We start from the raw sequence: 13,696 nt of genomic DNA on the forward strand, positions 1-13,696 counted from the left end.
TCTTGACAGGTGAAGCGAGTATTGGAAATGACAGGAAACTGATTACACATACATGTACTATGTAAATACACTTACTTTCATCAAAATTTCATACTACTAAATAAATAATATAAAACGTGGATGAATCAGCTAAGGGTTTTATCATTAAGGATATTAAAGTCAAACCTGACATAGACAACAAGCTAGAGCCAGATAGACATAGTGCTGATTAAGATGGATGTGTCAGAATACATCTTTGGTGTGACTTACATGGTTCAGATAAATATGGAAAGATGTCTCATGCAGTAAGTAGATGAACCACACATCTAGAGATATTGCCCAAAACAATTGATAGGATGGTAGGCAAAATACAGTACTAAGAAGCAAGTGCATTGGGGCAGCGACATAGGACTAATGGATGGCTTGAAGGTCAAAAATAGCAAGCTAGGTGGTGCCATAGTTATACTAATTAACTATTGGACTAAGAATGTATTTAGGTCTGTTCTAAATTATATTTGAAGCTGCTGGTTTCCTAGCATATAACAAATTTTCACCGAAGAAGATAATGCAAAAAGTGTAGTAAGTCTAATATATAGCCAGCGATGGAGTTGACAATTCAAGCAACATGTTTCATAACAGGTTTCTGGATATCTATAGACCAAGTGAATGGAAATCTATCATAACTAAGCAACTGAATCAGGACACCAGAATTGCAACAAAAAAAGAAGATATGAACAGCAGAGGGTACTGCACCACACCGACCTGATTAGCTAGACAAACCCCACATTCATTTTGCAGCACCACATCTTGCTGGATGCTGGCCCCCTCCTGACCAATAACCCATGTTATGGTCTTATTAAAACCATACAAGAAGGAAATCAAGGTGGCAAATGCAAACAACCCATGTGATGGTCTTACTAAATCCATATGAAAAGGAAATCAAGGTGGAAAATGTGAACACTGGAATCTGCAGTAACAATGCCATAGGCTAATATGCCTACACTATCTGTCCCAATAAAAAATCATATGGGTCTACATATTTCCAAGAAACCATCATCAGCTCATTCGGGCAAGTTGTCATCTAGGAGAACGCTGCTGCTTACGGAGTAGCAATCCTCATGGCTCCGGTCATGCAAACATAAAAGGAATTTCAAACAAGAATAGTAGCATAAGTACGCTCATGAATAAATGAAAAGGAATTCGTGAAATAAATAAATGAAAAGGGTCCGACATGGACGGACTTGCTCCAAAGCTCCTGTCTGTCTTGTGTTCCCTACAACCAACATGAGATATATAGCTCCTCGCCATTGCGCACGGCGAGCTGGATGTGGCGATGCATGATATGGGTCTTCTTGTTGTCCCTGGCACTGGCAGCGTTGCCAGCCAGCTCCAGGGCCTGCATCAATGGGGAAGAACGACAAGAATAGCACAAATATTCAGGCATTGCTACTAATTGGTTGAAAAAAGATCTAAGAATAACCAGGTCGAGGAATAGAAATCTCAAAGAATAAGGGCAAGGATGAGATCTGGTAGAAACGCACATCAGCGGCGAGGTACTTGGGGAACGGCGGCGAGGTAGATGGGGGCACCAGCGCCTAAGCGGCTCGGCGTACTTGCCGGCCTTGAGGAATCTGGCGATCCTGCCAACGTGGAACTGTAGCCCGACCTTGGAGCTACTCGATGTTTCCTTCTTGGCCACCGGCGTCGACCGCCTTCCACAACAGACCATCTCAGCAACCAACCATCTTGACAAAGCCGCTACTGGAAGACAGAACACTGTTCGCCGCCACACACATTAACAAACATAAAAAACGCATCTTTGACACCATCTATGCACACATTAAAATCAACAATCTTACATTACAATTACCACACATTAGCGGATTGTATAGTCAATACCAACTGGTATAACTGTAGAATTAGCAAATATTCACAGCAGCAGCAATTCAGTCTTACCAGCAACAATCCACAAGGCATACAAAAGCTTACCGAGGTAGAGCGACGACGTCCAGATGCGAGGTCGAGGTAGGGTGAAGCAGCGGGGTCAGGGTCGATAGGGAGGGCGTACGGCATTGTTGTAGGGGCGACGGGGTAGGGGTCGAGCGGCTGCTTCCGGTGACTCAGTCAAGGTACGGGCGACGGGGTCGATGGACGGTGTCCGGCGGCGCTGTCAAGGTCGAAGCGAGTGGATCGGGCGCCGGCTTCGTGGTTGGGGTGCGGCGATGGCTTTCGGCTTCGCGGTAAAGGAGAGCCGGGACTAGTGAGCGGATGCGCAGTACGTCCAGAAGGCGGTGGGAGGGGGCAGAGGAGGGTGGCCGGCGGCGGTGCGATGCCGTCTGCTTGAGAAACCCTACGAGAAGGGGGGTGCGGAGGCGACAGGAGAGAGTCGGGCTGGACTGGGCTCTCGGGTTGTATGTGCGACCGATCGGATGGGTTAATTGGGCTGCCAGAAAAGGCCCAGCTTACCAAAGGCGTCCGTTTCGGCCTGTGGAGTAGCAGCCCACAGGACAGCTGGGCCAGATTAGCCACCCTGCGAGACAGATCGCTTTTCACATTAAATCTGACGGCCAGAAACTAACAGATCACGAAAACGGACGGCCAAAAACGTAAATCGCTGTGAGGGTAGGGATTATACTGTCCTTAATATAGACGCGTTTCAATAGGGAGTAGGGAAACATTTTTGGGGGAATTAAGCCTTAAGGAAAATTTCAAACTTCAAAACTCGCACCAGTCGTTCCATCCATATACAGAGAATATAAGCGGATGAGACCATCGAAATCCTCTCCAAATTAATCAGAGGCATCATGTTTGCATGATAGCTCTGGCTTTGCATCCTCGTCGTAATCATGTTATGGAGGAGAGGCGCTGTATGAGCACGTCGAACACACTGTCCCTGTCCAGCATGTTGACCCTGACGCACCTGGCGTCTCCCCCGAACTGCTCCCCGCCCCGCGCCACGATGCTGTGGCCGCGCAGGAACTCGGCGCATTCCTCCACGCCAGCCTTCTCGCAGCGCAGCCACGCGAACGCTGCATCCGATTGCGAGCCCGGTGAGAAGAACTCGGAGCAAATTTGAGTCATGGCGGAATTTGTGTTCATGATTAAGAATGTTGTTGCATGTTTAATGTGCAGTACCGGGGTAAGCTGCCACGGTTTGCTTGGTGAAGTTGCAGTAGCCGGCGGTCTCCTCCGGGAGGCTGAAGGCGCCGGTGGCCGCCACGGAGGCGCGCAGGACCCGCCAGCGCTCCCCCATGCGCCGCCGCGCGAAGTCGAAGAGGCGGAGCCGCGTGTCGTCCTCGCCGGGGCCGTAGGCGTCGGAGACCACCGCGAGGATCTTGGCGGCGCGGACCTGCGAGTCCTTGGACACGCCGATGGTGCTCCGGTCCACGAAGTAGACCATCTTCTTGGCCACGTCGCGGTCCTTGACGAGCGCCCACCCGAGCCTGGCGCCGGCGTGGCCGGTGACCTTGGACATGGTGAAGAGCATGATGTCGTGGGCGGCGGCGCCGGTGATGGGCGTGTACTGGGGCCAGTAGTACACCAGGTCGTGGATCGCCTTGCTGGACTCGGAGCTCAGGACGGCCTCGCGGATGGCGCCGTCGGGGTTGTTGGGCGAGCAGACCAGCTCGATGTGGGCATCGCCGTCGAAGGCGTTGGCGTCGCCGGCCCACCGGTAGAACCCCGAGAGCAGGAGGTCCGTCTGCGGCGGGTACGACTAGCACGCCACGAGGTAGTACGTCCAAGATCATACCATGTCAGCCAATCACCCCACACCACGAATGTAACTGAATTTGCACTCGGATCGTTTGATCTTGATTACCGAATAGTAGGGCGCCGGCGAGACGACGCCGACGGGCCGTTGGGCGCCGGCGGGAGACAGGGCGTACATGGCCGCCTGGAAGAGCTGGGTGGCGCCGGTGCCGACCACGAGGTGGTAGCCGTCGTCAACCGCGGCGTTGCCGACGAGGCGGTGGACGCGGCGGACCTCGCGCTCGAACTCCGGGTCGAGGAACCAGCAGAGGCTCTGGGCATTGGAGAAGTAGCTCATCCCGGACCACCCCGGGATCGCCACCGCCGCCCGCTCCCCGACCTCCCTCCAGAACGCCTCGTACATGGTCGGGTCGCCGCTGCACTCACCCAGGACCGAAACCGGCAGTGAGGCGAAGCGCGTTGTGAGACTGAAAACACCTTACGTAATCGCGCACAAAATACGGAAAGCGCGAACACGCACAGCTCGAGGTTGATGACGGCGTCCGGTGCGATGGCCGGGGGAGCGCCGCCGTCCATTCCGGCCCTGGCGGCAGACACCTTGCTTCTCACGCCACGCGTGACTCCTATCTTGGGCTGCTGGTGACCGTGGCCGGTGGTTTTATGTCCGGCGGGGGCGCGGGCAGCGCATGCGACAGCCGGCACGAGCAGGCATGTCATGCGTGCGAGCAGAGAACGCACACGCGCGGACGGCGGGATGAGAAGAGGTGTTTTCTGGTGGTGGCTGATCCTCGGTGGGTGACCGCCGCGACAGCAGACTTTGGACCGATGCCGCCAGCAGCTCACGCAGACCAGCGGCCGGTTGCGGGGCGCCAAGCCATGTGAGTGAGTGGCTAGCACAGTGGCCTCGTTGCCTGCGAACCGCAACCGAATAGGTGTGGTCCTGGTGAGCCGAGAGCTACGTACCTCGGAGATGATAAGGAGGTGAAAGTGCACGGCTCATTGCTAGCGATCTAACGATTTGTCTCTGTCGCCAAAACTCCGTGACAAATGCGAACAGGGTTAGAGAGGTCACCGTCGTATAGATGCGTGAAAGATAAGGCAGCCATGAGCTAGTTTTGTTGAGTACTTTCTTTTTTCAAAACGGAGGCAAAAGATTTGCCTCGTCGACTAATTAAGCAGAAGTGAATTGCCCAATTAATCAACGGAAAATCGGGCGAAAACCGATATAAACCAACCACATGTGGATTACTCACGGAGCGTGCAACCCTACAAACATACCCAACACATAACGATCACCAACCCTCACACTGCTACATCGCAAAGAAACCCTCTACAAGAGTAACACGGTAGAAGACCACATGCACCACCAAATCCATGAAGACAAATCAGACCAAAAGGACAACTCAAGAGACCGGTGACCATCCATCAAGCAGCTGCAGACGACTTTCTTGTGGCGCCACTCTTCATTCTCTTGCTCCCGAGAGCCTCCTCCACAATCGCCTTGCCAGATCAAGGGCTAGCCGCCTCCAAACATTTGAGCAAGCTGTGAATCTCTATCTGAAAGAGAATATCATTGACCTTGTCACACACAGAAACCTGCCCAACGGTCTCATGCGAGTGAGAGACTGTAACATCCAAACCTTCACGCTCCACAATGGCGAGTGGCTGGCTGGGCTCAGACGCCAACATACTGACCACCTCAACATTATCAGTCACAGATACAACTGACACGATGGACTCAAGTGCCTGTAGTTGCTCACATGACCTAGGTGAATCATGCCGCTCACCCAGGGTCACCGGCGAGACGACCTCCACATGCTCCATAGGCTGAGGCGAAGTAGGTCTCGCACATAGTTGTTGAAGCTCGGGCATAATCTGCAACACAGGGGCGACGACCACGGCGATGGCCTTACTTACAGCGGCAGACATCGACGACAAGTTGTCCCCAGCTCGATGGGAGAAACAACCATAGAGCTCCTCATCCCGGTTCTCCACTGAGCCACCAACATCAACCTGACTAACAACATCAACTTGACTAGAAGGACATGATGTAGGAGTGGACTGCAACACAGCCGACGCAAGAGAGAGCTTGTCCAGGGTCGCCTCCGCCCACTCCAGAAAGCTCCCAACACGCATCAGCAGCTTGGCCTGAGTTGCTAGAGTGGATTGCAGCAACACATCGGTTGGCAGTGCCGAGCCAACATCATGAGAAATGATCGATGCCCAGGACCCATGATGAAGTGCCTTGTAGGGAAGCATGGATTTCATCGGACCCTCACAAGAAGCTGGAGCTCGACAATGCTTGGTGCTGAGGCGAGACAGTGGTGGTGCGCCAATGCATGCCAAAGAGCTAAGCGGACACCAAGGATTGCAGCATCCGCGCGCCCAATGTCCGTTCTCCAAGCAGCGGGAGCATCGCAAAGGATCTCTGCAAACTGCTGCGCGATGTCCAGGGCGAGGCATCGACAACATCGACCATGGATGTGACGCCCTCGATTCAATCGTACACTAATCATGCACGCTAATGTGTACGATCAAGATCAGGGACTCACGGGAAGATATCACAACACAACTCTAAAACATAAATAAGTCATACAAGCATCATAATACAAGCCAGGGGCCTCGAGGGCTCGAATACAAGTGCTCGATCATAGACGAGTCAGCGGAAGCAACAATATCTGAGCACAGACATAAGTTAAACAAGTTTGCCTTAAGAAGGCTAGCACAAACTGGGATACAGATCGAAAGAGGCGCAGGCCTCCTGCCTGGGATCCTCCTAAACTACTCCCGGTCGTCATCAGCGGGCAGCACGTAGTAGTAGGCACCTCCAGTGTAGTAGGGGCCGTCGTCGACGGTGGCGTCTGGCTCCTGGACTCCAGCCTCTGGTTGCGACAACCAGAAAGAAAGGAAAGGGGAAAAAGGGGGGAGAAAGCAACCGTGAGTACTCATCCAAAGTACTCGCAAGCAAGGAACTACACTACATATGCATGGGTATATGTGTAAGGAGGCCATATCAGTGGACTGAACTGCAGAATGCCAGAATAAGAGGGGGATAGCTAATCCTGTCGAAGACTACGCTTCTCGCAGCCACCGTCTTGCATCAAGTAGAAGAGAGTAGGTTGAAGTCCTCCAAGTAGCATCTCCAAATAGCATCTCATAGCATAATCCTACTCGGCGATCCCCTCCTCATATCCCTGAGGTAGAGCGACCACCGGTTGTATCTGGCACTTGGAAGGGTGTGTTTTATTAAGTATCCGGTTCTAGTTGTCATAAGGTCAAGGTACAACTCCAAGTCGTCCTGTTACCGAAGATCACGGCTATTCGAATAGATTAACTTCCCTGCAGGGGTGCACCAACTTACCCAACACGCTTGATCCCATTTGGCCGGACACACTTTCCTGGGTCATGCCCGGCCGCGGAAGATCAACACGTCGCAGCCCCACCTAGGCAAAACAGAGAGGCCAGCACGCCGGTCTAAACCTAAGCGCACAGGGGTCTGGGCCCATCGCCCATAGCACACCTGCACGTTGCGAGGGCGGCCGGAAGCAGAACTAGCCCCCTTAATACAAGAGCAGGCTTATGTTCCAATCCGGCGCGCGCCGCTCCGTCGCTGACGTCTGAAGTGCTTCGGCTGATACCACGACGTCGGGATACCCATAACTACTCCCGCGTAGATGGTTAGTGCGTATAGGCTCGTAGCCAACTCAGATCAAATACCAAGATCTCGTTAAGCGTGTTAAGTATCCGCGAACGCCGAACAGGGCCAGGCCCACCTCTCTCCTAGGCGGTCTCAACCCGCCCTGTCGCTCCGCCACAAAGATCCACACAGAGGGCCGTCGGGATAAAGGTCCTTTCAGCCCCCAATCCGTGAATCACTCGCGGGTACTCTTCGAGCTGACCCGACTTTAGTCACCATTTGTATAGTATGTATGTATGTATAATATATACCCGTGATCAACTCCCGAGTGATCACGGCCCAATAGTATAGCAAGGCAGACTGACAAGAATGTAGGGCCAATGATGATAAACTAGCCTCCTATACTAAGCATTTAGGATTGCAGGTAAGGTATCAACAGATGTAGCAACAATGTCAGGCTATGCATCAGAATAGGATCAACGGAAAGCAGTAACAGGCTACACTACTCTAATGCAAGCAGTATAGAAGAGAATAGGCGATATCTGGTGATCAAGGGGGGGGGGCTTGCCTGGTTGCTCTGGCAAGAAGGAGGGGTTGTCAACTCCGTAGTCGAACTGGGCAGCAGCAGCGTCGGTCTCGTAGTCTACCGGAGAGAAGAGGGGGAAGAAACAATGAATACAATGCAAACAAATGCATATCGATGCATGACATGACAAGTAATGATGCTAGGTGTGCCCAATCGCGGTAGTAGGTGATACCGACGAAGGGGGGAAACATCCGGGAAAGTATTCCCGGGGTTTCGCGTTTTCGGGCAGAGGAGCCGGTGGGGGAAAGTTGCGAGTTCGATAGGTTAGGGGTGTGTGGCGGACGAACGGACTGCGTATCCGGAATCGTCCCGTCGTTCTGAGCAACTTTCATGTAGAAAGTATTTTCATCCGAGTTACGGATTAAAAGATATGATTTTCTAAAGATTTAAATCATTTTCTGATTTTAATTAGTTATTTAATTCCAACATTATCCAAAACAGTGAATGATGACGTCAGCATGACATCAGAGTGATGTCAGCAGGTCAACTGGTCAGTTGACCAGTCAAACCAGACAGGTGGGTCCAGTGGGACCCACATGTCATTGTCAGGGACATTAACAGAATTCTAAAACTAACTAAATTGGGTTAATTAGTGGGTGGGGCCCGGTAGTCAGTGAGAGATTAGTGTTTAATTAACTAATTTAATTAATTAGCAATTTATCTATTTATTTTTATTCGTTTAAGACATGGGGCCCGCATGTCAGTGGCAGTAGCTGCCATGTTGGCAGTTGACTGGGTCAACCCAGTCAACTAGGACCCGCAGGGCCCACTGGCAGTGGCTCTGGGGTGGCCCCAGGCCAGCCACGTCAGCGGCCGGCGCCGGAGTGACTCCGGCGACCAAAACAGTGGCGGTGCCTCGCCGGAGTTGGCCGGAATCGTGCTACGGAGCACCAAAGCGAGCGCGGCCGGGCGCGTTAGAACGGCGAGACGACGACGCGTCGGTATGTGGTGGTTGCGCGGGCAGTGGTGGCCGGAAACGAGCGTGGCGAGCTCATCGGCGGTGAGGTGGTTCGGGCGCGAGACGACCACGGCGACTCAGCGCGCTTCGGGGCTAACGGGAAGGCCAGGGGGGAGCTGCGCGACGCGCTGAGCACAAGGGGCTCGGCCCCGTGACCATTTGGTCACCGGAAGGGCGCCGGCGACGAGATCCGTGACGGGGCGCTCGGGTGCTTCGGCGGCAGCTAGCTAGGGCGCAATGAGGCGAAGAAGGAGAGGGGAGAGGACGGAGTGGAGCTCACCGAGCGGTCAAGAAAGACCCGTGGTGGCTTAGGAGCAGCAGAGCTCGCCGGGGAGGAAGGGGATCGCCGGCGGCCGTCGAGGAAGCAGATGACTCGATCCGTGGCCTGCGGTGCTCCTCGAGCTCGATGGCGAGGCGTAGCCGAGGTAGAGGTCGTCGGCGCGTCTCGTGGACGTGCTAGCGAGGCGCGGGGTGGCCGGTGGCCGCGGCTATGGCGCAGCCATGGCGACGGCGGCGCTCGGTTACGGAGGGGAACGAAGGGGAGCGCGGTGGATCTGAGGGGGAAGGCGCAAGGACCAAGGGGAGAGTAGGGGCGAGTGGGAGGAGAGACCGAGGGGGCGCGGCGTCGGCGTCCTTATCCCCTCGTCTCGTCGCCGGCGAGGGGGGTTCGGCTGGGACGTGCCCTGTTCCGACCCGGGTCGGGGGAACAGGGGAAGGGGACGCGGTGCGGGAGCTGGGCCGGCTGGGTCGGCCAGGCTGGCTGCGGGCCAGGGGGGTTGGGCGGTGGCCGTGCGGGTGGGTTGGGCTGCCTGGTCCAGGGGGCTTCCCCCCCTTTTTTTTGTTTTTTTTTTGTAATCTCTTTCTTTTATTTATTTTCCCTTTCTGTTTTATTTAGTTCTAGGGCATTTAGGCATTTTATAAAATTGTGTTTGCTTCACCATAATTACCAGTGCAATATTTGGCAACCCCCGAACATTTTCGCTTTGCCATTTGAAAACTTAGGGTGTTTGTCACTAATTCATATTTTGAATTTGCAATGATTTTGAACTACCACTTGATTAGCAACAGTAACACGAATGACATGGCATCATTAGAAGAGTTTTACTGTAGCCTAATTATCCGGGCGTTACAATGGAGCCAGGCGGGGATGAGACAAGGAGCAAATGCCGGTGTTGGTGACGCCTCACAACGCCGACCGCGCCGAGGTAATACCTCTTGCCATTCACCACTCGTCTCCTCCTCGTGCCCAACACATGGAACAGTCAGGTGAGCGGCCGGGACCGGGCTTTTGGAAGCCGGCGGCGTCATCGGAGCCAACTCTTCTTCGTCATCCTTATTGTCCTCATTGGAAAGGGAGGCCCAGGACACAAGCCGACCCGAGTTCAAACCAACGGTCGTCATCATTGAAGAACTGGACGCATGCCGGAGAGGCGAGGCGAACTCCAGATGGAGTCGGGACGCTGCAGGGGACGAGTTGGAGTGAGGCTCTGCCGGGGCCGGTGCCGGGGGTGGGCCCGAACGGGGTGCTACCGGTGAAGTCGGTGGTTGGCTGGAGGCGGCAGCAGCAAGTGGAGCCGGAGCGAAGGGCGCGGTTGAAGTCGTGGACGTCGTCGCCTCCTTGGTGAGGTGCGCGCGGGTCACCATCCTCCCATGAATGGCTGGGTCGGAGCGGTGGGAAGCAAGGGCGGCCGCGGCAAGGGCGGCGGGGGGTGCTGGAGCAGAGGGCAGCCAGGAGCAGGCGCACGACACGGCAGGAGAGGCTGCCGCCAGCGCGACCGACATGGATGTGGGCCGAGGTTGAGGATGAGCAGCCACGGCGTCGACCCGCGAAGAAAAGCACGCGAACGGAGAGAGGAGGTGGAGAGGATCCCAGTTCTGGACAGAGCAGATGTAGGGAAGGCTGGTGGTAGGAGATAAGGGCTGCGGAACCGCCGCCGCAAGCGCATTCACGAGAGCGAGGTCGCTCGGGTTGGGTATTACGTTTAGTTAGAAAATATGAGATAGACTTGGATATGTTCCGGCTTTTCTTGTACTCTAAATTGACCATGTACTCATACATATACATACATATATATATATATATATATATATATATATATATATATATATATATATATATATATATATACTAGTAAAAGGCACGTACCAAGTACGTGTATAATCTAATAAAAGAATTAGTAAGCATTGAATTATTATTTGTCTTACTCCCTAATAATTTCTAGAAAATGAACTTGAATTAACGTCATCATTATGGCCATGGGGATACACAAATTGGCGATGCATCCAACTTTTCACAAAATTATCAAGAAAGACCTGTTTGCCGGCTCGTAAATAGTTCAAACCCCAAGAACATGTGTTTGTGTTGATCATCATCTAACAAGAAAAAGACTCCTTGGTCTATTTTGTTTACCCCATATGATTCCTTTCTTATGACTAAACTTGACACAATTGGTAATTGCAATAAGAAGATCAAGGAATCGCTGCCCAAATTATAACTTTTTACATGATCGCTGCCCACTTTTGGAGGCCAAATAAAAGACTGCCATTCTGGATAAATAACAATGGGCAGCTATTATCTTTTACTACTCTTCTCCTGTAAAAAGAAATGCTACTCTCCAGAACAGATATGTAATATCTTATACTCCCTCCGTTCTCAAATACTTGTCTTTCTAGGCATTTCAAATAAACTCAACATACGAATGTATGTAGACATATTTTAAAGTGTAGATTCACTCATTTTGCGCCGTATGTAGTCACTTGTTGAAATCTCTAGAAAGACAAGTATTTAGGAACGGAGGGAGTACATCTCAGTATCTCACATTCTTCATGCTCAGATGTCCCGAAACTACTAAACCACATGAGATAAGGCTTCAGTGTGTTTTACTGCCTTTCTCGCAGTAGGTTTCCATGTTTCCTGTGACCAATGGTGAAAGATTGGAGGGAAAAACTGTCATCTTCCATTTTTTTTAGAAAAGGAGGATTACCCCCGGCCTCTGCATCTGAGCGATGCATGCAGCCATTTTATTAATTATTCTCAGAGACCTTACAAATCATTACATCAGTAAGCCTGAAGCCACCATCTTCGCGACACCTGTCGCTACTCCTATTCCCTTGATGTAGGCGTGCCGAATGTCCGAGCCTAATACCAAACAGACATCGCACAAAAACCTAACATCTAATGCCGGTTGCCCCATCCCAGCCACTTACCGGGAATGGGTCATACACCGGTCCGGCGCACTCACCGAGGCTACCACAGCCGTCATCCACCTAACCATCTTCAGAGCAGGTACCGACGCAAAGACCTTGCTAGGTCAGCTGTCGACGCCACCATGACGCCAGACAGCGCCGCCGCCCTGCGCTCGTCCACCTAGCCGCATCTGTCGTCGATATCCAGCTGCACCATGCCGCCAATACTCGTCGTCATCGACGCGGTAGAAACAACGCCGCACCTCCTGGCAATCTCCACACCATCGCCACTGCTGGAGCTACCGGAGTCCATCACCCACAGCATCTCTCCGCCGAACATCAGAACCTCCCAAGACGGCGCCTCCATGGAGGGTACAGCCATTAGAAGTAAATGCCATCATACAGTGTTACTTCCATGTAATCAGGGGTGGCATGAATTTTGTTTTTCTGCTTGATCTAAATCAAAGTCTTCATTCATTTTATAACTGGAAACATATTGCCCCTCATTGGTCAGATGAGTATATACTAAAATTACCAATAGAAACACTGTATTTTTAGCATAGCGATCAAGAGAAAAATATTGGCTAAGGGCAGATTATGACGTTCGGTTATTACTCATCAAGTTTTTCAATATTCAGTATAGATAAATTGAACGATTGAATCATGTATGCTACATTTTGAAACACACAATATTTTAAGTAGGTGATTGTGAGATAAAATCCCACTGCTTTTCTTTCTTGGCATAGGACTGTTACCATCATACAAAATGCAACCAAGGTATAGAGTTGGATTCTTCTTTTATTAATGGCACATCATAAATAACTTGTCATTGAGGATAATTCTACTGGCATGCATGTTTTGTTATTGGCGTCTGTACTGGTGCCTTGCATCATTGCTGGTACTTGCACTATCATCTGGTGGTCCAGATTAATCACAGAAAATTCAATAATTTTTCTGGTCTGCCTCAAAGAACCGCAACATATGTTGGTTTGACAAAAACACAAACAGCTGGCGTGCAGGAATACCAAACATTACCAATGACCATAACCAGCGCCAATTTTTCAAAACTGAGGATTAATGTGATGATACCTGATAGATATTAGTAAAGAATCACCCGTGGAGTATCCGGATGCAGATAAAGAGAAGCAAAACCAGTACAGGGAATGACTCACTTGGACAAGCTAAGCTACTCTATGACAGAGGAAGCTCCGAAGTCATCGCGACGCCGCGTACGCCGGACATACAAAAGGAGGGACATGGCATAGAAATGCAGGGCGGAGGTGCGTTGAAGCTTGGGATGCGGAAGGGCGCACACAGGTTTTGCGGCGGCCGGCGAGACGGCGGCCGACATCTGGGTGCGAGGCGGCTAGTTCAGAAGTGGATTTCGGGAGCAAGAATATAGAAGATTGTTGTGTGAAGAGAGGCCGGAGGCGGGGGTGAGTCAGTTGCTGCATGCTGGGAGCGGAGGGGCCGAGGGGGACGCCGGCCTGAGCAGAGAAAGGGATGGCGCGTACGGCGGTACGGGAAGAGTTCAGTCCGGAAGAATCGAGAAGAGCGGACCTGACAGAGAAATAAGCATCCTGAACCGTTAGATGTATCCAAATCGACGGCCAACTTTCTTTGGATTCGCTCCTGCCTA

General features: G+C 52.0%; 1 protein-coding gene across 1 annotated transcript; it reads right to left on the minus strand.

Moving 5' to 3' along the window:
• Nucleotides 1–863: 863 nt before the first annotated feature.
• On the minus strand, nucleotides 864–4,618 carry LOC123114319 (tryptophan aminotransferase-related protein 2). The gene is made up of 6 exons (XM_044535759.1): nucleotides 4,211–4,618; nucleotides 3,800–4,106; nucleotides 3,115–3,694; nucleotides 1,969–3,008; nucleotides 1,521–1,755; nucleotides 864–1,375 (listed from the first exon to the last, which is right to left on the minus strand). Exons 1-4 carry the CDS (start codon nucleotides 4,405–4,407, stop codon nucleotides 2,824–2,826), a joined length of 1,269 nt encoding a protein of 422 aa, XP_044391694.1. The 5' UTR covers nucleotides 4,408–4,618; the 3' UTR covers nucleotides 864–1,375; nucleotides 1,521–1,755; nucleotides 1,969–2,823.
• Nucleotides 4,619–13,696: the final 9,078 nt, after the last annotated feature.

This window comes from Triticum aestivum, chromosome 1B, assembly GCF_018294505.1.
Source record: "Triticum aestivum cultivar Chinese Spring chromosome 1B, IWGSC CS RefSeq v2.1, whole genome shotgun sequence".
Lineage (NCBI taxonomy): Eukaryota > Viridiplantae > Streptophyta > Magnoliopsida > Poales > Poaceae > Triticum > Triticum aestivum.

Excerpts from the sequence above, each read along its gene's own strand:
- LOC123114319 (XM_044535759.1), bottom strand. The coding sequence starts at position 4,407 with ATGACATGCCTGCTCGTGCCGGCTGTCGCATGCGCTGCCCGCGCCCCC. Across the intron at positions 3,695-3,799 it reads CGCCGGCGCCCTACTATTCG|TCGTACCCGCCGCAGACGGA; the intron begins GTAATCAAGATC and ends GTGGCGTGCTAG. Across the intron at positions 3,009-3,114 it reads AACCGTGGCAGCTTACCCCG|CGTTCGCGTGGCTGCGCTGC; the intron begins GTACTGCACATT and ends AATCGGATGCAG.